This window comes from Sinohyriopsis cumingii, chromosome 5, assembly GCF_028554795.1.
Source record: "Sinohyriopsis cumingii isolate HCF-2022 chromosome 5, ASM2855479v2, whole genome shotgun sequence".
Taxonomy (NCBI): domain Eukaryota; kingdom Metazoa; phylum Mollusca; class Bivalvia; order Unionida; family Unionidae; genus Sinohyriopsis; species Sinohyriopsis cumingii.
The window spans coordinates 145,352,739-145,380,564 of record NC_142965.1 but is presented as its reverse complement, the minus strand read 5'-3'; the positions used below and the strand labels follow the sequence as shown (position 1 = coordinate 145,380,564).

The 27,826-nt window shown below is 35.2% G+C and overlaps 1 protein-coding gene and 1 long non-coding RNA gene across 7 annotated transcripts; one reads left to right on the top strand and one right to left on the bottom strand.

Annotated features, from left to right (window-relative positions):
- Positions 1-157: 157 nt before the first annotated feature.
- On the top strand, positions 158-25,255 carry LOC149800405 (uncharacterized). Of its 5 annotated transcripts, none has more exons than XM_089960041.1 (3): positions 158-246; positions 9,620-10,933; positions 19,713-25,255. In XM_089960041.1, the coding sequence occupies exons 2-3, from the start codon at positions 9,885-9,887 to the stop codon at positions 19,888-19,890; spliced, it is 1,227 nt and encodes a 408-aa protein (XP_089816167.1). In that variant the 5' UTR covers positions 158-246; positions 9,620-9,884; the 3' UTR covers positions 19,891-25,255. The 5 variants fall into 5 exon arrangements, with proteins under 5 accessions (XP_089816167.1, XP_089816170.1, XP_089816168.1 ...); XM_089960042.1 differs by lacking the exon at positions 158-246 and adding an exon at positions 2,235-5,409; XM_089960040.1 differs by lacking the exon at positions 158-246 and adding an exon at positions 7,189-7,480.
- Positions 15,599-27,826, bottom strand: LOC149800404 (uncharacterized). 2 transcript variants are annotated; one of them, XR_016421372.1, is made up of 3 exons: positions 26,370-27,826; positions 17,167-17,278; positions 15,599-15,735 (listed from the first exon to the last, which is right to left on the bottom strand). It is a non-coding gene; the product is annotated as an uncharacterized LOC149800404 (long non-coding RNA). The 2 variants fall into 2 exon arrangements; XR_016421371.1 differs by having other exon boundaries at positions 15,599-17,278.

Sequence of the window (27,826 nt, the reverse complement as noted above, 5' to 3'; positions counted from 1 at the left end):
AAAATACCCATTCCACGGCAAATCCACAAACGCGGTGAAACGTTCATAGTTTACGAACGATCCGCAATCATAGTTATTTTTGGACTAGGTGGTTCATCCTCTTTCAGCAAAGCACTCGACTATTTAAACGAATTTTCTCAATCCGGATTTAGCGTAGCACAATTCGCGACGACCGTCAGTACCGACATCTTTACTATACTGAGTTTTAGAAAGGGCTTAGTTCGCACTGGTCACAAACATGGACAAGTAAGTGATCATTTCATATCTTAAAAGTAATTTAAGAGTCTGAATGTGTATTTATATCGGCTTCTGTTGCTGAGTAACTTTATGTTTAATTGTCCTATTATAAACGAATGGGATATACGGTACGTTTAATTGTCCTATTATAACTGAAAGGGATATACGGTATGTTTAATTGTCCTATTATAACTGAAATGAATAGAAAATGTCTATAAGTCATGCCATGCCTGTACATTTCATTTATTTAGCTGGTCTAATTTCTGACGCACACTATGCCTTACGAGTACATGATCAGAGATGTGAGAAGAATGTATTGCACCTTACCGTCGCAAATAACAATATTACTGGCAGTATGTAAGAGTGTCTTCATTTCTAAGTACAACATTTGCAAGTTAATATTTCAGTCTTGATTTGTACTGACCAAGCTTCAACTAAATCGGATTATCCTTGATCTTTTCCGTAAAGTCGAGAAAGATATCTCTTATGTAATTGGCCGCTATTGGGAAACAACTTTTATTCACTTTCACATAATGGCTGACGGAGACAATGTTAAAATCAGAATTAAATCGGGTTCGTCTGTCGCAACATATGTGGTGCATTCTGCAGGATCGTCAAACCAATCAAAGTAATGTGCATTCCTACAAATACTTCCGAGTATATTCTCCAACTTGACATAAATGGCAGAGAAAAATGTTCCTATCGTCCTTTGTGATCCTATCGCCCTCTTATGACAGTCACGTGATCCATCTTGCCTTATTTAGAGATGTCCAGCACTCAAGACTTCTAATGCAGAATCACTTTTAGTGTTCTTCGTTTGTTTACAGTGTATTGGAGATGCAGTTATTCTAAGGCAGGGGATACTTAAAGATATAACCAGGCTATAGTTAGGTATCGAACAAGAATATTGTATAATTTGGGAGAATAGATGCAGCAACGAGAGTCTGCTAATGAGACAAAGTTAGTTACAGCAGTGTGATTACAAAAATTAGATAACGTTAGTTACAGCAATGTGATTCCAAAAATAAGATAAAGTTAGTTACAGGGAATTTAAAATAAAATGGTCATGTAGTGTCACATTTCAAGCTGTGGGCATCAACATGAAATAAAATGACACAAGGAACAGGAGCCGTAAATGTATGGACCAATGAACAGGCATACGGTTCTCATTACAATAGACATGGTAGATGGACTGCTTAGTATAGATAATTAAACAGGCATAAAGATCTCATTACAATAGACATGGTAGATGGAATGCTCAGTATAGATAATTAAACAGGCATACGGTTCTCATTACAATAGACATGGTAGACGGATTGCTCAGTACAGATAATTAAACAGGCATACATTTATCATTACAAATGACATGGTAGATGGACTGCTGAGTATAGATAATTAAACAGGCATACGGTTCTCGTTACAATTGACATGGTAGATGGAATGCTTAGTTTATATAACTAAACAGACATACGGTTCTCATTACAATAGGTATGATTACAATAGACATGGTGGATTGACTGTTTAGTCAAGATAACTAAACAGTCATTTCAAGTGTGATTATAAAGAATCTAGCTAAAATATTATTTTGGAATTTTAGAAATATTCTTCCGTACCAATTATTTTATTTTCGCGCACACTGTACTGTTGCCCTCAGTCATATTTGATCATTTTTCATGTTCTATTTGATTTGATTTCATTTGATTTTTAGTTCTTAATATTGTTTTTGCATATTAAGAACTCTCTTTATTGAAATAGTTTTAACATATTTAAGATTTAAATCGTTCATCTATTGAACTGGCTGTGCCGTTAAAAACACTCGAATGAAATTAAAGATAAATAAAGGAAAGTGTTGGAGCAGCAGAACATTGCTTCGAATGAAATAAGAGATGTTTCATACGATGTTGTGGCTGGAAGCAACATAGACGATATAAAAGAAGAGTAATTTAAGATAACTAAGACGATATCTGTTAGAAAGTAAACATAAAGGAAATAATTAAGGTTTATTTGAAGACAATAGAGATACAAATAATACATCAATTACTTAAAGCTGCATATGTGTATAAATCTAATAATTCGGTCTCCAAACTATTTCTTGTTCTCACTGATTCATTTCGTCGTATAGTTATTTGTTCTATTGTTCTTTTTCATTATTAATTCATGAAATCTTTGATTCTTGTTTTACATGAAACATACAACATTTTACAAATTGTTATAAGTCTTGCTTTCCTTTAATGATCGCGAAACGTTGGTGAAGAAACTTATATAAGGCTGGTAATGTAAGGCTGGAAAATAGACTTACGTAAGACTGGTAATGTTGGGCTGGAAAATAAACTTACGTAAGACTGGTAATGTTGGGCTGGAAAATAAACTTACGTAAGACTGGTAATGTAAGGCTGGAAAATAGACTTACGTAAGACTGGTAATGTTGGGCTGGAAAATAAATTTACGTAAGACTGGTAATGTTGGGCTGGTAAATAAATTTACTTAAGACTGGTAATGTTGGGCTGGTAAATAAACTTACGTAAGACTGGTAATGTTGGGCTGGTAAATAAACTTACGTAAGACTGGTATTTGTTGGGCTGGAAAATAAATTTACATAAGACTGGTAATGTTGGGCTGGAAAATAAACTTACGTAAGACTGGTAATGATAGGCTGGTAAATAAATTTACTTAAGACTGGTAATGTTGGGCTGGAAAATAAACTTACGTAAGACTGGTAATGTTGGGCTGGTAAATAAACTTACGCAGGACTGGTAATGTTGGGATGGTAAATAAACTTACGGAAGACTAGTAATGTTGGGCTGGTAAATAAACTTACGTAAGACTGGTAATGTTGGGCTGGTAAATAAACTTACGTAAGACTGCTAATGTAAGGCTGGAAAACAAACTTACGTAAGACTGGTAATGTTGGGCTGTTAAATAAACTTACGTAAGACTGGTAATGTTGGGCTGGAAAATAAACTTACGTAAGGCTGGTAAATAAACTTAGATGAGGTTGGTAAATAAACTCAGGTAAGGCTGGTAAATAAACTTAGATGAGGTTGGTAAAAAAACTTAGGTAAGGCTGGTAAATAAATTTAGGTAAGGCTGGTAAATCGACTTAAGACCAGTTAAAAACTTAGTACTAGTAATAAACTTAATTTAGGCATGGTAATCAACTTACGCAAGGCTACATCACAAATCACAGAGTAAATACATGATCAAAGACCCGAAAATTATAATTTTAAAAATTAATTGAGCCATCGCAGCCATATAATACTATATAACTTTAAAATCGTTGCTGTTACGTACTCTCCCCACCCCCACATCATATATAGAAGAACACCTGATACATTTTAAAACATAATATAGAGAAACTGACTAAGCTACTCGAGGCCCGACAGGTTTTCAAATCAAGATAAACGTCGAGTTATTCAAATGAGTGTAATTGTAAATTGCATGAAATCGGAGAGCAATATATTTGTCTCGTTATCAGAGACTTTAATGCTTTTATTTCCGCAATTACGTAATATATGGTGACCTTTTTGTCAGGCAAAAACATGTATAGAATGGTGTTTTGAGAGGTCTCAGTAAAAAAAAAGTAACAAAAGAGCAACAGATAAACGTTAGTAAAACTGCAACATGTATTTAAATGTCAGAACTGTCGTTTACAGTGCACATGGTTGTAAAAGTGCACTTGGCATAATGCCAATACAAATGAAGGTATGTACTATTGAATACGCTAAAAATAAAAAAACGACCTGTATCTGTGGGTGCACTACACCACGGCAAGTATGATTCTGCGCATACGTGGTTAGTAAAAAATAGTTTTGATAAACTGAAAATAAATCAAAGCTGACAAGTTCTCCTGTTCTAAAAACAAAAATTTAGTAACTACTGTGGAGATTTACTTATTTATGTGTTGAGATTTCCATTAAAATGTACCGTGTTCTGATTTCCCATAAGGACTCCATTGTTGATACTTCCTGTCACTCTAAAATACAAAATTTTATTGGAGAACTTTTTTGTAGCAAACCATATGTGAACGAATTTCTGGAGTATTGTAAATATTTAAACTGTTTTGTATCTAATGTTAAGTAACATGGGAACCATAATCAAAAGCCTGAACATAATGAGAAGGTTGTTGGTGTGGGTGTTGAGTGGGAATGAGAAGGTTGTTGGTGTGGGTGTTGAGTGGGAATGAGAAGGTTGTTGGTGTGGGTGTTGAGTGGGAATGAGAAGGTTGTTGGTGTGGGTGTTGAGTGGGAGTGAGAAGGTTGTTGGTGTGGGTGTTGAGTGGGAGTGAGAAGGTTGTTGGTGTGGGTGTTGAGTGGGAATGAGAAGGTTGTTGGTGTGGGTGTTGAGTGGGAATGAGAAGGTTGTTGGTGTGGGTGTTGAGTGGGAATGAGAAGGTTGTTGGTGTGGGTGTTGAGTGGGAAGTGAGATGAACTTAACAAAGAAGTTACAAGAGTAAAACTATAACTAGTTAGAAACTCCGCAAACTATGCACTCCCTTATTCTCCTATTAAATATAAACTATCGATTCTTTCTAATAGAGGGCGCGTCTCCTTCCCATAATGCAGTCTATCAGTTAAACGAAGATGCGATTTTCTCAGTTTAGATCGAGCGTAATATGGTCTGCGCATGACAAAAGTGAAAAGTGCAACACCTGACGACCGTCACCACCCTCTTGTTGACTATACCATGTTTCGGAGTGGGTTGTATTTTATTGGCTAACACTGACTAAATATATGGCCATGTGATTCGTGTCCCGATGTAAAAATAATGTAAGCGTCTACATGTACATGTATTCTGCTGCTCAACAAACACGTAAAGGAGACACAGTTTTCTTCATGGTCTGATTTTAATTGATATTTTAGGAGCGTACGACGAGAATACGTACACAAAGTTGTAATTGAGCTCAGCATGCACACTATGTGTGAAAAGGAAAGAATTTAGTTTAATTGTTTTAATTTAATTTTTTGCTGCTTGGTTTTTTTTTTACGGGGATTTTTGAATACATTATTTTGCATATGAGGTGATGGCGCTGTTGGTATAGGCCAGAAAAGTCATGTTTGGTATCACACACGAGAAACTTATATAACCGAAAGTCATGTTTGGTATCACACACGAGAAACCGCACAAGGAAGAGCATGATAGATGCAGAAAAAAGGAAAAATATACTTATATAAGGTATAGTAATTATTCCCTACATTGCTTTGTAAGTGTAAACATATCTTATAAGGAACAAATTCCTCAAATTAAGGCCGAATGGGAGAACTTAACGCATATTCATAAGCATAATTGATAATCAGAGGCGAAGTTGAAGTATAAGAATGTATATTAAGTATAACAATGCAACAGGAGAGTATGGTATGTTGACTCAGGCATCCGATTTCACAAAGTTACCATATTTCAGTACTAAATGAGTTCAATGATTAAATGTCATGCATGTGTCATCCACTAAATATAGTATGCCCAGATGTTCTCACTGTACTTTCAGTAATCCAAATATTTATTTCAGTAGCGGTAATATAAAATAAAAAAAAAGACATTTAAGATGCGTTATGATGCTAACTTTACAACATCTAAAGGGGCCCCGAGTGGCCGTGTGGTCTAAAGTGCTCTCCGTAACGGATCACTGCGATCTCTCTTCTGTCTGCGTGGGTTCGAGTCTCGGTTTCGGCTAAGGTGGATATGTGAGAAAGCTTGCCAGTAGCTTCTCGTGGGTCGGTGGTTCTTTCCGGGGTATTCCCGGGTTCTTCCTCCACCACAAATACTGGCCGCCATGTATAGCGTATCGTGTGCTGAAAAATGGCGTTAAACCCTGCAACAACAACAACATCTAATTTATTTATTTCATAACAACCGAAAGGAAATATATTTGACAAATCTTTGCGCAAGTATCTAAACGCACGAACAAACATAGACCTGACATAAATAGCTGCATTGATTCATATTTTTAATCTCGACTTCTTTCATAGGGTTAGGACTAGGTCAGCCATATTTGGCTGCAAGACTTTTGGTCATATCAACTGCTCAGCGACTTTTTTCATACACCAACAGGGTCCTTTCTTTTTCCGATATATATATAAGTATGATCCGAGCATATATATATATTCAAAACAGCTGCTCGGATCATACTTCGAGTACCACGATCAGAGCACACTTCCCCGCTGCTCTGTACCCTACACTGGCTATCCATTCGATCCAGAATCAAACACAAAATTTCTTCTCTGTGCTACGTTTCACTGTCGGACTCTAGTCCAACATACCTATCCGACCGCACCCATGTTTAAACACCAGCAAGATACTTACGCTCCTCTTCTGACAATCGTATACTCATTATTCCCACTATGAAAACAAAGTCATATGGACAGCGTTCTTTTGCATACTAGGGCCCATCAACGTGGAATGAATTGCCCAATGAACTTAGACACAAAGACACAGTTATCACATTCAAGAGTGCTTTCAAAACTCACTTATTTGGACTGCAAGAACAAACTTAAAGACCTAATAATATTTCCTACCTTAAATATTCTCAGCATGTTTTTTAATGTTTTCTAATTTCATGGTGTTTGTTTTTGTAATCATATCATTATATGATTTTATCTTATAGGTCTTGTCTAATGTAAAGCACTTAGAGCTTCTAAAGATTAGGCCCTATACAAAGTCCCCATTATTATTATTATAATATATATATATATATATATATATATATATATATATATATATATATATATATATATATATATATATATATATATATATATATATATATATACATACATATATATATATATATATATATATATATATATATATATATATATATATATATATATATATATATATATATATATATATATATATATATATATAAGAACTTTTAACTATCTACACCGCTTTCCATTGGCGGATAAAAATTTACTTTCGCTTTGAACGAAACGTCTCAGCTCACTATACGTAGCGCACATATTCAGAAGTTCACAATCAGCGAACCGAGAGCTGGAAAGAACCCGGTTGTTTTACACCTAGGGTGATCAGCTATGTATGCAGGTCACTCTTTTCAATTTACAGTGTTGTGTGGTGACGGGTACATAATTCAGTTATTACAATGCATCAGTTTGTAGGAAAGACAATCGAGGAAAGGAAGTAATCTTTTACTTAAAAAGAATATGAACAGACCCAAAATACCCGCATGCCAGAAACCCAAATCAAAACAGAGACTATCTCATGCATACGATGAGCCTACAAACAATCGGTATGTATTTCATTTATTTAGTTTATCTATTCACTACGAGCATAAAATCAAAATTATAAGAATGTACTGTACCTTACCGCATGTACTGCATGTAATGTACCTTACCACATGCACTGTTCCTTACCGCATGTAATACATGTAATGTACCTTACCGCATGCACTGTACGAACTGTACCTTACAGCATGTACTTTATGTACTGTACCTTACCGCCGCCAACGATAATAATACATTCAAAAAGGAGGTAGGAGCGTCTGCTCATCATTTGTAAAAGCAATCTCCGAGTTAATAGCTTCATGTGCTAAGGGAGACAATTCAAGATAACTAATTCATTTTCAAATGAAAGTTTAGGGATTGGTAGTGAAGGCTGTATATGGTGTTTTCTATGCTGTATTATTACGGCAACGTTGGTATGTACATTTGTGAATAAAAACATAAATCACATTTCGTGATAGGTGCATCCTGTTTATTGTAGAGTTGTATTTAAGTATGTCTTTACGTGCGCATGCCCCATCTTGTTCAGTTATTTAAGTCTTCTTTTTAGAGGAAACATTTTCAGTTGAATGAGTAGGTTAATAATTAGAAAATAAAGATTTTGTGGAGTAATTACATCGCCTTATAAAACAGTGGTCTTTACGCCAGGCCAATGAAAGAGAGGAATACAGATATAAGGTTACTACTGCAATGTATTGTGATCAAATCCTAAAATAATTTTGTTAACTATCGACACGGGTTTTAGAGATGGGGTGTAATTGTCTGTATGTACTGGGATTTGGAAACGTATGAATTTACTATACGTGTAATTGTATATGTGCTAAAATTTGGGGACGTATGAATGCACTATACGTGTAATGGTCTATTAATGTACACTAATACGATTCTGTCATTATCTCAGTTGAATAGTTCCATTAGGATAATCATCTATGATTTATGATCAAATTAAACTCATAGGAATAAGATGGACACTTTCACGTCGGGCTTGACATACTACTGAGTTTAGTTTTAAAGATGCAAATATTTCGTTTTCTCGTACTCATGTATCACATTAGATACAAATAAATAAATATAGAAAATTTAATTACTACTATACAATTAAATATAGGAATTTTAATTACTATACAATTAAATAAATATAGGAATTTTAATTACTATATAAGTAAATGAATATAGGAATTTTAATTACTATACAAGTAAATGAATATAGGAATTTTAATTACTAGACAAGTAAATGAAGATAGGAATTTTAGTTACTATACAAGATCGAAAGCATTTGAATTTAGACACCATATATTGTGCACTTCTATCTAAACTTGTACCTCACCTCCCTGGCGTGTCGACATTCGAACACATCGGAAGAATTGGTGACGTGGTATTTATTAAAAATTGAGTTTGTTTAAAGGGGTTTTCCTTTAAGCATTATCGTTTGTGTTCATGTTTATGCTTGCTTTGATATGGTATTAAACCAAAATACAAATTTTAATAATTAATACATGAACCATTGAAAAATCGTCCTGGAATACAAAAATGACTTTCTGGTTACCTATAGATCGATTCATTTTATTTAGTCATTTTATTTATTCATTTTATGTATGAGAATGATTCGACACTCCTGATTTAATTAGACTTTTAGTGTTACATTATCCTTTGCCGTTCATTGTCATGATTTAATTAGGCTTTTAGTGTTACACTATCCTTTGCCGTTCATTGTCATGATTTAATTAGGCTTTTAGTGTTACACTATCCTTTGCCGTTCATTGTCATGATTTAATTAGGCTTTTAGTGTTACACTATCCTTTTGCCGTTCATTGTCATGATTTAATTAGGCTTTTAGTGTTACACTATCCTTTGTCGTTCATTGTCATGATTTAATTAGGCTTTTAGTGTTACACTATCCTTTGCCGTTCATTGTCATGATTTAATTAGGCTTTTAGTGTTACATTATCCTTTGCCGTTCATTGTCGTGCATGCTGGCTGATCGATTTATGGTGTACACAAATAAAACAAAGTTTACATACGACGCAATAATAACGGCGACAGGCGTCTGATTGTGATTATTTCAAAATTGCTTCTTATAATCACATTAGATGTAAGTAACAAGTACGAGTGGCTGTTACCTCTAATATCACTTTTTTCTTTTGAAGGACTTATAACCAACATGATGCTGAGTGAACAGATGGAATTCAGAGACAGAATGATATTACGGTAGAAAGGTAGTTGGGTTCAAGATTTTGCAGCATGCATTACAGGAAGTATTATTTCCATCAATCTCATCAGATGTGAAATATTTTAGTATTAATGCAGGATTAATGAAATTTGTTGCTGATAATAATACAAAATCCGCCTTCTCAAAACCTACAGGAAGAAAACGTCGTCGAAAGGATAGTCTACGTAATCGGTTGTATCACTATGAATCAAACCATATTTTGGAAAACGGATACAACGCCTGACTACTACACGCTATCTACTTTACTCTCTACAAAAGAGGTGAGAAATAACTCCCAGATAGATTCTTCAGATGAACAGTTGGAAAGCGCTAGCAAATGGCTATGGAAGATATTTTCAGTTGTTCTTCTCGTTTTCGGACTGACTGGAAATTTACTTGCAGTTCTCGTTTTCAGGAAAATTGGAGTTTCCAAAAGACCTACCCTCTTTTTTCTTTTCGTTCTCGCAATTACAGACAGCGTGGTCTTGGTTACAGGATTATCAAGGTATTGGATTCTAAAGGCATTTAAACTGGATATAAGAACACTGTCAGACCTTGGTTGCAAAATTCATTTGCTTGTTATTTATCTATCGATGCAGTATTCATCATGGATACTGGTACTCGTTTGCATGGAACGTGTTATCAAGACCTATCTTCCACTACAGTTCATACGTATCGTAACGTATCGGCATGTGTATGTGTCCCTTATTATTTTATTTGTTATCCTGTCGGGCGTGGATATCCATTACCTTTGGACAAATGGTATAAATAACTTTACTAGGGGGGAGTGTGACTCACTTAAGGATGAATATAAAAATTTTGACGATTTTGTGTTCGTGTATATAGATTTTACATTCTTATCAGCCGCACCATTTGTCATAATGTTTATATGTAACGTGTTACTGGTTCGAGCCTTGAGCCGTATTCAGAGGGGCCGTGCAAGTATGATGCATAACGTCATTTTCCGTCGTACGCAACGTGTTAGCGACAAACTGACTAAAATGCTATTGGTTAGCACGTGCTATTTTCTCATTGCCACTGTCCCTGTCTCTGTGGTCTTCATCATGGAGTCGTATAGAAGACGTTCGCAAAACGAAAATAGCGATAGGCACAGCAAGGCTATATTTGAGTTTGTGAAAACCATAACCTACTTGATGCAATATTCCAACTACTCCGTCAATTTCTATCTGTACTCCATGACGAATGACAAGATCTGGACGAAGCTGAAGGTCGTATGTGGATATCACAAAGAGTAAGTCTCTGTCATGTGTATATAAGGATTACTTAGTGTACCCGAGTCCGTACGTCCCTACCTCTACCTCAGATCGTCGCACATGTCCATATTTGTCAAACCTTTTCAATGATTTCATAAATTAAAACCAAATTTAGTATAAGGCCTATATTATGCAGAACTAGGTCAAGAAGCTGCATTGTCACCATTTTACATTAGTTTGACTAAGTACTGTACTCTTAGACTTTAAATCAAGTTCTTTTTAATTTAAAAAAAAAATGGACTATTTTAGAGTCCTGTATTATACAACATTTTTATTTTGTTTATCTTCCTTGTTTCAGTATTGTTGTTCACATTTATTGCTTGGGATTATCGTAATGGCAGCACTGGCTATCATCAAGTAACAATGATGTTATTATTATTATTATTATTATTATTATTATTATTGACAGTAACAGTAATGTTATTCACATTTGTATTAGTATGGTGGTGGTGGCAAATAAAGGTGGACTAAAGGTGGAATTTGATAAGATCTGATTGTGGTCGCACATTGATTTCAGTGTGCTAAGAAGTTAAGGAGAGTCTATTTTTCTAAACTAATCCATGCTACCACAACACCAAGTGAATACTCTGCATCCTGAAGTTTGCTCCTAGACACTGGCTAATTACTTGAGCTGAGAAATATTTTCCCATCACCGACTCACCATAATCAATAAATAATAACAAAAATCTAACGAAGCTATAAAGTACGACGTAAATACAAATAGCAAATATCCTGTTATTATTATCATTATTATTAAATGGAGCTTTTCAGGAAAAGGAACAGTGACTCGACAAAACGTTGCTTTAAACCTATCCTTAAACAAATCTTCCATGAGCATGATTATAGGACTTGCAAATAAAATCTTCCACATATTTCTGAGATCAGATGCATTCATTCCGCTAACCCATTACGCAGCTTGAGACAATTTTTAAAGTTCAAAGTAATGACAAGGCTTAAGTACGTAAATACGAGAGAGAGAGAGAGAGAGAGAGAGAGAGGTCAATCAGATAATATAAGAAACTGCTATCCCGTAGGTTTTCTAAAGATATTAAGGAATGGGGCGTGGGTCCATTATTTTGGACAAAAATTTATAATTAGAAACGTATTAGTTGGGTGGAAACTAAAGACAAAAAAGCTGCTTTATTAAAAAGAATCACAATTCTAATTGGATCCGGGTCCTTAATGACCCATAGAAGTTTCGGAACATTTGCAAACATTTATGAACTAGTTAAGTTTGATTTAATAGGTTCCATGACATAATTGGCTTGATTTGTATACAATATATCTGAGGAATAGTAGAGGAATTATGTACCCGACATGTACTCATGTTGTTGTTATAAGTTCCTATGTCATCATACTCAGGTTGTTGTTATACCGTCTCAGTATCACCATACTCAGGTTGTTGTTATGCAGTCTCTGTGTCACCATAATCAGGTTGTTGTTATACCGTCTCTGTGCCACCATACTCAGGTTGTTGTTTTACAGCCTTTGTGTCACCATACTCAGGTTTTTGTTATACAGTCTCTGTGTCACCATACTCAGGTTGTTGTTATACAGCCTTTGTGTCACCATACTCAGGTTGTTGTTATACAGTCTCTGTGTCACCATACTCAGGTTGTTGTTATACCGTCTCAATATCACCATACTCAGGTTGTTGTTATGCAGTCTCTGTGTCACCATAATCAGGTTGTTGTTATACCGTCTCTGTGCCACCATACTCAGGTTGTTGTTTTACAGCCTTTGTGTCACCATACTCAGGTTTTTGTTATACAGTCTCAGTGTCACCATACTCAGGTTGTTGTTATACAGCCTTTGTGTCACCATACTCAGGTTGTTGTTATACCGTCTCTGTGTCACCATACTCAGATTGTTGTTATACAGTCTGTGTGTCACCATACTCAGGTTGTTGTTATACCGTCTCTGTGCCACCATACTCAGGTTGTTGTTTTACAGCCTTTGTGTCACCATACTCAGGTTATTGTTATACAGTCTCAGTGTCACCATACTCAGGTTGTTGTTATACCGTCTCTGTGCCACCATACTCAGGTTGTTGTTTTACAACCTTTGTGCCACCATACTCAGGTTGTTGTTATACAGTCTCTGTATCACCAGACTCAGTTTTCTGCTATGCAGTCCCTGTATCACCATACTCATGTTGTCGTTATACACTCATGGAAAAGTAACGAATATTTTCCGTAAATTACTGACATGTAGGGGTTCCTACGCAGTGCATGAGTATTGTACTGATGGAGTAACATGTCAGATACAAAATTCTGTCATGTATATAATCTATAATAAAGTATTACGTCCAATATTCATCTATTTTCATTAGAACAACAAGTTTATAGTGTGTGATCGATATTACTACAGATTAATGGAGACAGCATAAACGGTTGCTTAAATTCTCATCTTTGACAAACATTCATTTGTATTCTTTTTAAATAGAATTGTTCGGGGAGATAAAACAACAAGGGAATAAGTGTTCTTCTTGAACACTACAAGCAGTAAAATAAACCGGTTTGTGGTTCCGATAAACAGGCCTCATCGATAATTAGCATTAACCCACATTCAAGTATAAAACTAGCATTTCTTATAAAATATACACGTTTTAAGCTTTTGGAGAGTTATGTTACAATGGGAAAACGCTTTTAGCTTGCGAATGTATTCAACAAATAATTCTGGAACCCAAGTTATTGACTTTAGGGAATAGAGAATAGAACATGGGGTTCGGGAAGACAATGTGAAAGTATTGTAAATGTCGCTTAAAATTTTTATTTTCGGGAAGAAAACATCCAGGAGTCCAAAATATACAAATTTAAGAGAAAGTGGATCAATATGTAGATTAAAGAGGCAAAAATGATATTGTTTTCACGCATTACAATGTATACATCTCTAATGTAGCTATTGTTTTCACGTATTACAATGTACACATCTCTAATGTAGCGTATTTCACAAATTCAAAGTGTACACTTCTCACCATCTATATGTAAATTACACCAACACTTTTGTGATACAGACAAATAAACATACATTTGGTTTGTGTGATTAGGAAAATTTCAAAGATACATTTATTTTTATTGTTCAAATACATTGTTTTCTTTGATTGCAAATGTTTAGAGTGCTACATTAGTCAACTATTATTTTGTTTTAATTAATCATTTTTATATTCCATGTCGTCGTTGCATAATTTTCAACACTGACTTTTTAAAAAAATTGACTTTTAGGGGGACTGTCTACTCTTCTGAAGCACATTTCATTAGATGATGTTAAAAAGTCACCATTTACTAGATTGTCTTACTTTACATTGGGTATTTTGGGTCTGTTTCTTTTTCTTGAAGTAAAAGGGCACTTCCTTACTGGTTTGTCTTTCTCAAGTTCATAAAGAAAAGTTTACAGTAATAGAGGAATTGTGTACCCGGCATGTACGATGCAAGTAGAATGGTCTGCCGGACAATTTTAAACTGTTTCCAAATTATACTAGAGAGAAATTTTTGTAATTGCAAAATGGTTTACCCGTATCACATGCTAAACATATAATAGAATTCGCAACAACAATTTAGTTTATCGATTATATCGTGTCCTCCTTCCGCTTCCTGTACGTACATAGTGGGGAGGGCCAGGGGTTCAGCGGTAGCGTATAAAGGTAAAGTTTCAAAAGGAAAATACATGTTTTGAAAGGAACTGACAAAAATTTGCTTCCAATCGAGTGATTCTACTGGTTCCTTGGTCATCCATCTTTAATGAGACAAGGATTTGATAGTGTCTGCACAAATACATCAGACACTTTATAGCGTCAGCCCAAAACAGATTTAAAGAAACTGTCCTTATTAATCTTAGCATCTAAAATTAAGGGCAACACTTAAAGTAACACTGGTCTATACATTTTCATACATTTGGCATTGCATTTGTTTTTCTGTTTGATTCAGAATGTCAAAAAACTTGTGAGATTAAGACTGCAATTTAGAAAAGCTGCAAAATCGCGACTAATGAAGGACAAACATAGATGTACATAGGATTTGCCTCATCTGAAACCGGAGCTTGACTCTGACTTATAGGGTCACATGACAGTTCAGCGTGTAGTCTGATGGGCAAATAGCTGGTAGACCTCGAGGGAGAGTGCATTGTAATGTTTTAATTTGAATTTATATGGCAATAAAACAGGAGGAAATTGATTTAATACACATTAATGCTTCCTGCAGTAGAGCAATACATAAAGCAAATGATTATTGTGTCATTAGATCATAGAGGTCATCACATTATGAAATTTTAACGTAACGTTATCGTTCTCTTTCTATTGCTGTGAGACACATTTTGTGTTGCAACCTACACCAGACACTCTTTATTGCCTGTAGCTCAACTGTTCTTCACTTTTGCACATTTATCACTTGTTTTTACACTGACAGAGAGTAAGTACTGTGTAGCTGTAATGACATGCGTTCTTGCTAGACTGGTTGTGACTTAACACATATAATGCACAAGAGAAGCAGGCAAGTCATACAATTCATCAAACTTCCTGTTGGTTTATCACGGATCTTCATATTTGTATCCAATTAGTAGCCTAAAATACGAAAAGTATTTTTCGCTAGGACTGATTTTTTAAATGGGAACACTGTAAAAACTGTTTCATACAATATTCACTCATATCGTTTTTGTAAACCATTTTATTGCTGTATACATACACATATCCCTTTCCTTTGATCTTACTTTATCGTTTTTCTTCTATCCCTGTGCATTTTTCTACATGAGGATATCACTGATCCTTTCTGATCTAGTGGATTTCCTGTTGAGAAAGATTGTACATTTTTGTAGTGCAGAGTGTATAACAACATGAGAAATGAACTTTCTCGTGAAGTTTCACTCCTTAATGGCAATATGAAGTTGAACACTCTTCATTTGAATTTGGCCTTTGTTACAGGACAAGTATATAAATACAAACGGAAGTGCAAAACTATGTAATAGCAATTAACAGTTATACACATTTATAAGACTACTCGGTCCCTTGTGCATTATGATGTTAAATTTTCTTTATGTACAACTATTTTATTGCTATTCTCAATTGATACAACACTTCGTATGATTACAGATAAGTCAACGTTAGCAAAATATAAAGTATTTACAGAACTATCGTACAAAATATGTACGATAAGGCATCGAATATAGGTCAGTTATTTAAAATATGCTCTACATGTATTGCACGATGTATATACCCTTTCCAAATAATATTTTTGTAAAATTAAAAATAAAGCACTTACCATGATAAAGGAATACCGAAATTAATAAATATTTCACAGGTGTTTGCTAGACTTGGTACCAATTAAACTACCAAAGATATTGATTTAAGATTGGCTATCGAAATGACATCCTACAAGTAGGTTGAGTCGTTATTTTTTTTACGTAGACCTGTTACCAACTTTATTCGTTGTTTAGTTGTAGGTTTTTATAAATACTTTTTCATACTAAGCCCTTGTGCTAAACAATGTAAAGTGTAATCGATGGAGAACACACGTGCACAGAGACGAACTAACCAGTTAATGTGGACAATAATTCCCCATGCACTTTGTGTATTTCACGACATACATCTAACAGGAAGGCAAGCTGTAGTTATCAACACTAACGCGAAGGAATGTAAATAACCTCTAATCATTTTGCAAAATTCTGTTGTGAATGATAGCGAAATGCTGACGTTTTATATACAAAACATTTTATAACTTGTTGTATTGAGCGCTTCGAGCATGTCCCCACGTATCACTCAAAACCTAACATCTTTTTAACAATAGCCCATCGCAAGTTGTAAATCAAGAAATCGGTTAAAACATTTCACGTTGTGACACAACAATCACTAGTCTACCATTTTTGTATGGAATATGGGCCCACAACACATAATGGAATAATAATAATAATAATAATAATTAATAATAATAATAATAATAATAATAGAAGGCAAAATGATGAACAATACAAGCTAGTTCCAATGTACTACATCTGCTCTCCTGACACTCCTCCTTTACCCAACCCATTCCCTTGCTCCATCGTATGTTGCTGATGAAAATACATCTAACATTAATAATAATCATCACCATTTTCTTCTTCATTTTACTTTTATTTAATGAGCTACAGTGGTCAACATGCCGGACTCGTGACCGCCTGGTTCGGCTACCGAGGTGTATAGTTGGGAAAAGCATTCTGCTTGATTTGGAACTAAATAACCTACTTGCGTTTCTGTGTCGTAAAACGTCAAACAAATGTTCATTCCCTCCATGTTCTTTCTCTTCCTCTTCTCTTCTCATTATTCAGCAGCTTAATTTTTATCCTAGGATTTGTACCTGTAATGACACAAACCATTCAGTAGCGTATATTAACCTAGGTTATGCACGTATAATGACACCGACCATTCAGCAGCGTATATTAACCTTGGTTATGCACGTATAATGACACAGACCATTCAGCAGCGTATATTAACCTAGGTTATGCACGTATAATGAGACAGACCATTCAGCAGCGTATATTAACCTAGGTTATGCACCTGTAATGACACACACCATTCAGCAGCGTATATTAACCTTGGTTATGCACGTGTAATGACACAAACCATTCAGCAGCATATATTAACCTAGGTTATGCACGTGTAATGACACAAACCATTCAGCAGCGTATATTAACCTAGGTTATGCACATATCATGATCAAAATCATTCAGTATTTTATTTTATCCTAGGACATGGCTTATAACTATCCATACCCTTGGTTCTGATGGTACCAATAGAAAAATACTAGCTGCCTTTAATCCAGACAGTTTTATTTGGGATAAAAAGATACCAAAGTCAAAGTGAAAGGAAGTATTGATGTCAAATTTTAGGACCCATTACATTACGTATTACCCAGATGAGTACGTCCGATTTTATATCTTTAAACATCGTTCAGCGCACTCACACAAAGTCTTCGGTGAAGCTCTTGACGGATTATTGCAACGGGGACTATCAACAGAAACATCGCTCTGAAGGACATACATGCATACATACATACATACATACATATATATATATATATATATATATATATATATATATATATATATATATATATATATATATATATATATATATATATATATATATATATACATATATATATATATATATATATATATATATATATATATATATATATATATATATACATACATATATATATATATATATATATATATATATATATATATATATATATATATATATATATATATATATATATATATATATATAATTTGTATTATGTGATTGACCATTGTCCATGATTGAGGGTAGGAGTTTGAACCTACCAGACTAATGTAATTTTTTTTCTAAACGTGTTCACTTGCATCTGAGTTCAAGCTATTGGTTTTCCCGTTGGAATTACTGGTCTCCCTGATCATTTTCATGGTTTTCTTTACTAACATTGAGGTAAAAGACCTGACCTTGTTGACGAATTTGAATATTCTGGAAATGAACATTTGACCCTCATCAAGGTCCTCTTATTTTGTCTTATTTTTATGAATTTCGCTTACATTCGAATTATTTGCTTCTATCTTAACATAGTGGACTCATTCGTTTAGTTGTGTTCAGTTATAAGTTGAGAGGATTTCTTTATTTAAATTATTCACTGGAATTTCAAAAGTGCTGATTGACTTTAGGACACAACACTATTTTGGAATTATCGTGAATTCATATAAAGACATTCAGGACCATATCATTGTGGTACATCGAATCTGTTAGCACATCACCACGTTTCAGGTTTTTGGTACATCAGCAAATTTAAGATTGGAATACATTCGGAACACCAATGAAATTGATTTAGAGCGGCATACTTTTGGAATTGTGACATAACGTTTAGGACTATCTGGGGTTTTGTTCAATAAACGTGTTAAGTTTAATTTGTACTTTGTATTCTAGGGAAATACATTATTTTTTGAATTTTACTAAACTTGGTGGTTTTCGCTTTTTTCTGTTCCTTAGTTTAAGGCCATAAAATCTTAACAATATGGCACATCACTCAGAGAGAGAGAGAGAGACTGAGAGAGAGAGAGAGAGAGAGAGAGAGAGAGAGAGAGAACTTTATTTTTGTTTTGATTTTCGTCCTGAATTTACTATGTATTTGTTTGCACTGTCCTCCCGAAAGAAAATATGGTGATTCTTGACAATTGATGAGTTTATATATTTAATCTCTTGACCGTAAGCAGGACTTCTTGTTTATACATATCAAACTCGTACGTGTGTATGTATGTGTGTGTTATATTTAGTATACGCTTAGATCATTGAAAACCTCAGAGGGGAAGGCAAAGGATATGAATAGGTATAGGCTAAAGAGATTATGCACCATGCCCAAAATCTGTAATGCTCATACGTTCGAAGAAGTATTTGTTAATACTGTCACTATACAAAAATAAGAGTAAAAATCTAATAGACTCTAAGCGGTGAATAAGTCCCATGTAAAAAATAATCTAGGATGAATGTTGCGAATACTTGCTAGTGTTTCTTCGTTATTGTTTGTAATGTGGCACCCGCAGATGATGCCGGTTTCAAACTGATAGGCTATTGTCTTTGCATATCTTACTTTTATATACATGCGTTATCGAACAAGAGCTCGCTAGGCAAAACTGGTCTTCGACTACGGCCAAGCTTTACTGGGTATACTCTAAAACACTAATAAAATACCACCATTTGTAGGGATCGATAATTATTTTCTACCCGTTATTCAGGTATATTTTTATTTTATTCCACAGAATAAAACACTCGACTATCACGTCATACAAGATGAATTCCCAGAAGGTATCACCCAACTCCTCATCCAGGACAGAGGGGTCAGAGGAGGAGTTGGCAAGTAACGTGGGGGAGGACTTTAATTTGACTGGATTCGAGACTCAGGCTTCTTCGCCAGCAAGTGAAGGTCTTGTGGAGTAGAGCATTGCATAACAAGGGAAATGTGATTGATATTAGTTTTGGCACTGAAAAAGAATACGGCACGGCTGGATTTAGAAATATCCGAAGATATTTGAAGAGGTTAATGGATCCTAGCAGGCATTTACTGTGCGCTTAGATTGCTTATGCAAATACTATCCGGGACAGAATCTTACAAAAGGGAACGGACAAGCATATAGTACCTACGTCAGGAACGTTTTGTTATCGCTACTATTGTAAAGCCATGTTGTATGCACAAACTCCCTCCCTTCCATGATAATAAGTAGGGTACACATAGATTTGTGTTTATTATTTTCTACTTGAGATTCTCTGTTTGTAGAAGAGTTACAGTCATTTGCAATGAGATAATTTCGTGAACGTTCGACTAATGCCATCTATGAAGGATCAGATCGGTTCGTTTACTGGATATTTGCGTGAAGGTTCGACCTAGAGAATACTCATTGGATTTCTCGAAAACGTTATTTTAATACATAATCAAAATTGTGTACAGCGACCTCTAAAGGGACCAGTTGAAAACGGCTGTTATATTCTAAGACTCCATACGTTGGTGTAAATGTTGCTGTATGACGAATAACTTAACAATGGCTACAATGTAAGGCTAGGTTAGAATTTGACATGTATGAAATTCAAGTAGAATTTAGAATTCTTTTATTTGTATATAACGACTGCTAAAGGGACCCAGTTAAAAAAAGGTGATATTGTCCCAGAATGTATATTAAACTATGACATAGGAGCTATGATAAATTTAACACAGTGCTAAACGTAAGTTAGAATTTGGCATTCTGAAGTTATGATTTCTTGTAAAGTTGCAACATTTTATGTTCAAGTTACTTAACTGCAGATCTGCTGTGAGTTTATTTCTTGACCCATGAAAATTTGGATATATCTTGCAAAATCCATAGATTGACCTGGCGTGAAGTTAAGATTTTCTTTTAAGAATTTGAGTTTGTGTGTTTTGAAAACGGCAAAACTATTTGCTCTTAAAGGAAATGTTCGTACTTGTTTTAGAAAATACTTATAAAAACATAGGTTTCTCTGACAGTGGGCAGTGACGGCTAAAATCACTACCATTACAGTAAAAAAAAATGTTGAAAGCAGTTACTTCTGATGTTGTAAAGGCAGTGTATGTTTCAAAGTCAAAACGGTTCCTTAACAGTGCCTGCCTTAATTCTCGGAAGAAAGATACTAGTCAAATAATTGCCAAATAAATCGAAATTCATATCCCTCCAGAAATCTTGTTGGAAGTGTATTTTTGAATGATGCACAGTAAATCTCTTGACTGTTTGTCCCTTCTATATTTACTAAATGAAACTCTACGTGAGTATTCTCTTAGGTAAAGGGCTAGAAAGGGCGAGAGATAACTTAGTAATATAATGCTGAAATCGACAATCATAAAAAGATCACACCTTTTACAGGATAAACCAGAAGGCAAGCGACAATAGCGTTCACCTCATTCGAAAAGAGAAGTATTGGCATTTTACACGATTGATTTGAAGACTATGCGTCATCCTGACTAAATACCATATACATTCGCTGGACTGCGGGGGTTAAAATCAATCAAGAAGGAAAGTCGTTCTGCAGTCCTGAAGATTCTTTTCAAACTCAAAACTGACTTGCAGAATGATGGCGTACACATACACAGTCCAATTCACAGACATTAACTTCTGGTAGAGACGCCAGCTGTCTTTACTATGGGCTTATTTCACTCAGTGTTAGAGGAACTGAAACTTTAGTGTCAGGCTAACGATCATGATCGTTGGAGTCTGTGAATTTCCCACGACAGTTTTGAAATATCATGAATGGATCGAGTTTAGTGTTCCTGAACAATTAACGTTTTCCGAAATCGTCAAACAAGTTCAGCAATCCAAAATGATGATTTTCACATTATCTATACCAATGCTACTATTCGCACATTTTTCATCTCTAAGAGGAAACAGACGACAGAAAGTGTGATGGGTGGATCAACTTTGCAGTACCAAACAAAGTAGATTCCAGATTATAATCTAACAAGATCAGATGTATGTATCCCGTCCCATCACGGTGTCTTGAATTTTATACAGATACAAACAATACAGTAAAATGAAAACGATCATGCAAGAGCATTATCAAGCATACCAAAGCAACAAAGAGAAGCAGACATTAATTTTGAAAGAAATAGTTATTTCCAAAGATACTGTGTGTTCAGTTCCTGAAATGCAAAAATAAAAAAATACGTCGTTCGTTTAAATCTCTTTTTCAAGAACCGGATTTTCCAGACGGAATATACATTCACGTTTATCATCAAATTCATTTCGAAGCTACTCATATCATCACAAGATTTCTCAGATACGAATACTATAGCGTTATGCAAGTTACGAACATGATCACACGAAACAATTTCACCAACACAAAAGTACGTTTTCTACTTGTAAACATGATGTTTGGACAAAAAATAAACAGTTTCACGTTGGCGCAGGAACCAAAAGACGTCATTTTTTTATCAAGACTACAAGACAGACAATCAATGGTGCATTTAAAGATATGAACCGAACTCTGGAAAGTATTGAGTGACGAGACGAGGGGGAAATGGAAAAAGAGAACAGGACCTTCGTGTGGATTTTATATGTTTTAATTTGAATGTTGTAAATAGACTGGAATTCTCATTCCTAACTTTTGTGTGACTCATCGCGCTTGAGGTGAGAACCTTTATGTCATCATTGCCGGTATAGTAGCGTGGATGCAGGACCGCTTTGAAAGATATTTTGTGGCTTTTGGAGTATTTCTGATGTTGCTGAGTGGAGTTTAAACGCCACAGACGCCGATTGGAGCGAAGAGAAGTATATTGTTAATGGAACTTTTATAGCTATACCACAGTCATGCTAACGTATTCTCTGGACGGGCAATGTCTGTTGAAATGTACTTCAGAACAGAGAACCGAATTTCCAACAATCACCACAAACGGAGGCAAAAATTATGTATGAAGGTGGTAATAGTGGGAAAACTTCCATGGGTTATTGAGCAAGGCATTTGGCTATTATTGCCAAAATGTTTGGAACGGCATAAATGAAGTTTGCGTTGGTTATATCACTTGGCTAAGACTCTAGACAAGAGGATGCATAATGTGAGAAGAAGCGGAAGGCAAAAAGAAGATTGGATCTCGTTTATTCCGTTGATGATTGAGATGTAGAAAACCCATATATCATACGTGAGTTTCAAGGATATTTAATTCCTGAATTTCCTCAACGGGATCAGAAAAATCCTTTGTCAGAGCCCACCATGGAAGAGGTGTGCGACAAAACATACCAACGACACCAGAGTTTAGCATGTCAAGGATACCAAGCAATATAAATGTGGAAACAGCTGCAATCGATGTTCCAAACAGATAAATAATCCAGAAGCATCAACGAAGAATACTCATGTGGCGGACATTGAACATTTCCGTCCACACTGCAGTTGTTTGGAGGACGGACTAAATCTACATGCCTGCTGTACAGTGTGAACAAATCTCAAGGAAAGCAAATCAGTTTCATCTATGTGTGTTTGTTGCATCCTAAGATGTGTAAATAGACTCGAATCCCTTCTTAAATGCTGGGTGAATACACCGACAGAGAATACATTCTCCATACGAAGGTTTGGTCAAATGTAAAGTGTTGTGCCGGACAAACTTGTACCATCCCGTCTTAACTCATAATTATCAAAACAACTGTTACTGCCTTTATGTCTTCCGTGTGCCGACATGCGTAGTCGGACGAGCTTTGGTGCTACGAGGCTCATGTGAATTGTTTCTTCCTGTCGATATTGGATACTAAGTGATAAACATTGCTAAATCAGGCAATGTCTTGTCACAGAACAATGCCAACAGGATGGGGACTTCTGCATTTCCGGAATAGTTTCAGTTATGTCGGTGAATTGGTAAAATTGAAACAAGAAACCAGTGGATATCCTTTTTGCTGTGACTCACCAGAAGACAAAGATGAATTCAAAGAACGGTACTGGTCCTTAGAATGTTAAAATCATGCTGAATTGTTTGTACGGAATCCATGCGTATTGTGCTTTATTCAAATTGGCAGAGTATTTGGCACACACAAGAAGAGATAATTTAGAGTTTTTACAGTGTTGGATTATTATTATAAATTATGCATATCAGACCAAGCCAAGATAGAAAAAATTCATACCAAGTATAAAGATAAAGGAATGACGTCTTAAAAGAATATTTCGAGTCAAGTCAGGATCAAGACTTCCCTGTTACAGAAGTGGAGCCTAAGCAAGTTTTGTGTTTCCCCGGATCATCTAATCATCGGTCGACCTTGGACAAGATGCATCAGACCGTCTACAATAAACGTGTGCCACGTCCGGATCACACCACGTTACTTTAACGACAAAGTTCTCGCTATCAGTGTTGCACCAAATTCCAGGGATCAAAGCGAATACCAAAACTGTATGAAACAATGCTTTTACATGGTGTGAGTGTCTGTGTGTGTGTGTGTGTGTGTGTGTGTGTGTGTGTGTGTGTGTGTGAGAGAGAGAGAGAGAGAGAGAGAGAGAGAGAGAGAGAGAGAGAGATTGGATTTTATTTACCAGTGGAATCATTGTGATCAGGTTATTACGAATACATATATACCCCAGTGAGAAAACGACATTCGTAGCTTTTTTATAGACCCTATACAGTTATGAGGAAATGTTCATAGTAAGTTGGCTGTGCCAGCATGTTTAGGATTGGAATTCTATGCGGGAATGAAAAAGTATTGAATTCGACACACGGACACAAAGAGCTGACTGATATGCCAAAGACGCGTTGTGTGATGAAAGAAAGTAAGGATGAATTTTGTAATTTGGAAATATTCTACTTATGAATGATGAAAATAAGAGCACATTAACTTTGTTCTTTTGAAATGTAACTGTCTTTATGCAAGAAAGAAAAGATGAACTATATATTTTAAATGTAAATTCACAGCACTATAATGCAAACATGAACTACGTTTTTTTCTGGCAGTGGGGCGGAATGTGAATCTGTAATACAATGAAGGAAAGAACAAGACATATACCCTATTTTCTTGGGACTGTTTAATTTGTTTAACTAAGAAGAATGCTCACAACAATGAAATATTTTTACGGAAATGCCAGTATTGTGCCAACAAGAACTTTGCTTTTTAAATGTAAATATATTTTACCATGAAAAGAAAACATTCATTGTTTTTAATTCAAATCAATACAATTCTTTTTACCATATGAAGCAGATACTGTATTTTTTAATGTGGAGATTTTGTACCATGAAATAAAATATGAACTTTATTTTTTTAAAATTTACATATGTTGTATTAAGAATGTACTATCAAACTTATAAAATATATAAAGATGTCTTGTGTCATGCATGGGCTTTCATAATTCCAAGCACAAACTGAGAGCTATGGCTACATAATCCTTTCTCAATGCTATTGACAATAGGTTAGATAGTCAAAGTTTGGAGGCACTGTTACTTCCATTATAACATAGTTACTGCTGGTCCTAGTTGTTCAGGCAAACAGTCACTGGTCAAATATCTGATCAAAACTCAAATCACATTTATTCGATCGTCCTCCACGACATAACATTTTGGTTTGAATAGAGTGACAATCGGCTTGCAGGTTATACAAGGAAAATCAAGAACAATCCATTTCATTTGTAGAAAGAGCTCCTCGCGAAGACATTGGGATAGTATCTGACTTAGCCAAACACATCTTGTTATCTTTGATAACATGTTAGAACAAGACGAAAAATCAAATAAAATTATATTTCCACAAAAAGGACATCGTCGTAATGCTAATAATATTTACTTTAATCAACCTTTATTTCAAAAACGTATTGCATGTCACCCCATAAGTCTCAAGTCACATTATCTAGTGTTGTTTACACATCAAAGATATAAATAAATAAATTCAAGTTTTGTACAGACAGCTAGAAACACCATGGCTAAATCATGCTTGGTTTCACGAGTGGGGTAAAGAACAAGTCCTAGTTATTTATGCGGCACATGATTTCATTTAAATTTCGTCATAATGCCAAATTGATTCATATACTGTACATTAAAAGTTCGCGAAATAATGCACTGGTCCGTTCCAAGCAAGCCTTATTGAAATAGTAATATGGTTTACTTGGACAGTACGTCCATTACTACAAGGTATTATTCATATACCGCCTCAAGCGAATCGTTTTTGGATAAACATAAAGTAACCTTGTCACAACAGGTTAATACAAGAATTGATGCTCACTCCCCACGAAAATAGAGAATAATGAGCAGTTTCAAACCACGTTCAAATGGATTTCTAGGTGTGTAAATAATCTTTGCTAGTAGAATGAGATTCCAATGAGCAGACTATACAATCGAAAACTTAGAACAGAGATATGAAGGGAGAGGGGTGCATCGTGTTCACACATTCGAAGAAAAAAACAAAGAAACAACACTTTCAAGAGTGAAACTGCCACTAAAAGGCGAACGTACTTACAAAAATCTCGATCTGCAATCGTCTCTCCATTATCGTGTTTTTGTCCATGAATGATGACGACATCTAAGTATAATTTAAGACCAGTATTTCCTTATTTGATGAAAAAATGAAAACACATTCATAACGAAACATAAATTCCGCCGACGTTTTCTTACGTTGTAGAGACTTCATATGCATGCCAAAAGTCGCCTGTCCTACGACAAAACTAAAAGCAGAACACATGTGTTACAAAGTGTACTGGAGTTATCCTAAAGAGGAAGTGGCACAGTTTGGTCTGCTGAGAACTACCGTATTAAGTAAAGTGAAGCTGATACGACGTTCAGAGAATCTGTGGAGACGACTGCCTGTATGAAACGGAAGATATTTTGAACAAAATTCACTGTGGTGTTCATCCTGACTGAAATATCACAAATAGGCTGAAATAGCTGTCCTTCTCGGTTAGCTAAAGAGTTTGATATTTTATCAGTACATACCAATCCAATGCTCAGTTTTAGAAAACAAATAATTCATACAGCACTTAAAGAAATCGTCGATACGGTGGGTGAATGTTTTTTTTTAACCTTCAGAAATGGACATTATTTTCTCCACCAAGAGAAAGAAACAGGGGTCAGGACAACATCGTAACGTCGTTCGACAAATGATGAGAAACAAAATGCCAATGATTCAAAACAATAAAATGCTTTTTCAGCGAGGAGGATTTCAACCCATACTGATATAACCGTTGTTGTTAAATAATATGTTCGTTTGCTAGGCTCGATTACTGAAAGTCTTTAAATAGCAATGATTAAAAAAAAAAAAAAAAAAGGACAGAATTTGGACACAATGGATGGAATTCCATTAATGGTACAAAAAAGAGTTCCACAGTTAGCTCCTTCACCTAATCAAACCAAAATGTCACATTTAGAACAAAATATGCTAGCTTTGATGAATCGACATAGTCTCGGGTATTACTGAGAAAAGCGACGAAACGGAAGAGGATTTTCAATGCCACCTGATAAGTTGACACCTATATGAAGGATTTATTAGGTAAAAATGTTGCCTACATCATCGCCTGTAGATGTCAAAAAGAAAGGAGTGAAGATAGACAAGAATTGATCAACCCTGTTCTAGCATCTTCTATTGCTCATCGAAAACATCACGTATTTACTCAATTAGAAAAACCCAATCGGCTGTTAATTAGGTTGTTGAGGCATTAACATCATGGAAAGATATTTGCACAACATTTATTACAATCTTGGTCATGCTGTTAGCTCCGTAGGAATTTGAAACTTCACAAACAGACGACTGCAGGATGTAATACAATATCGACAAGAACAGCCATCGTTCTCGTCTGACAAACCCAATTTAAAAAGGTTTCAAGAAATCAAACATTAGCAGGAATCTATCAACAACGGCTATTCGATGCAGAGGATATCTCTTAGTTAGCTTCGTACAATCGAAGTTACAATTTTTTGTGT

Excerpts from the sequence above, each read along its gene's own strand:
- LOC149800405 (XM_089960041.1), top strand. The coding sequence starts at position 9,885 with ATGAATCAAACCATATTTTGGAAAACGGATACAACGCCTGACTACTAC. Across the intron at positions 10,934-19,712 it reads GTATGTGGATATCACAAAGA|AATAAAACACTCGACTATCA; the intron begins GTAAGTCTCTGT and ends TTTATTCCACAG.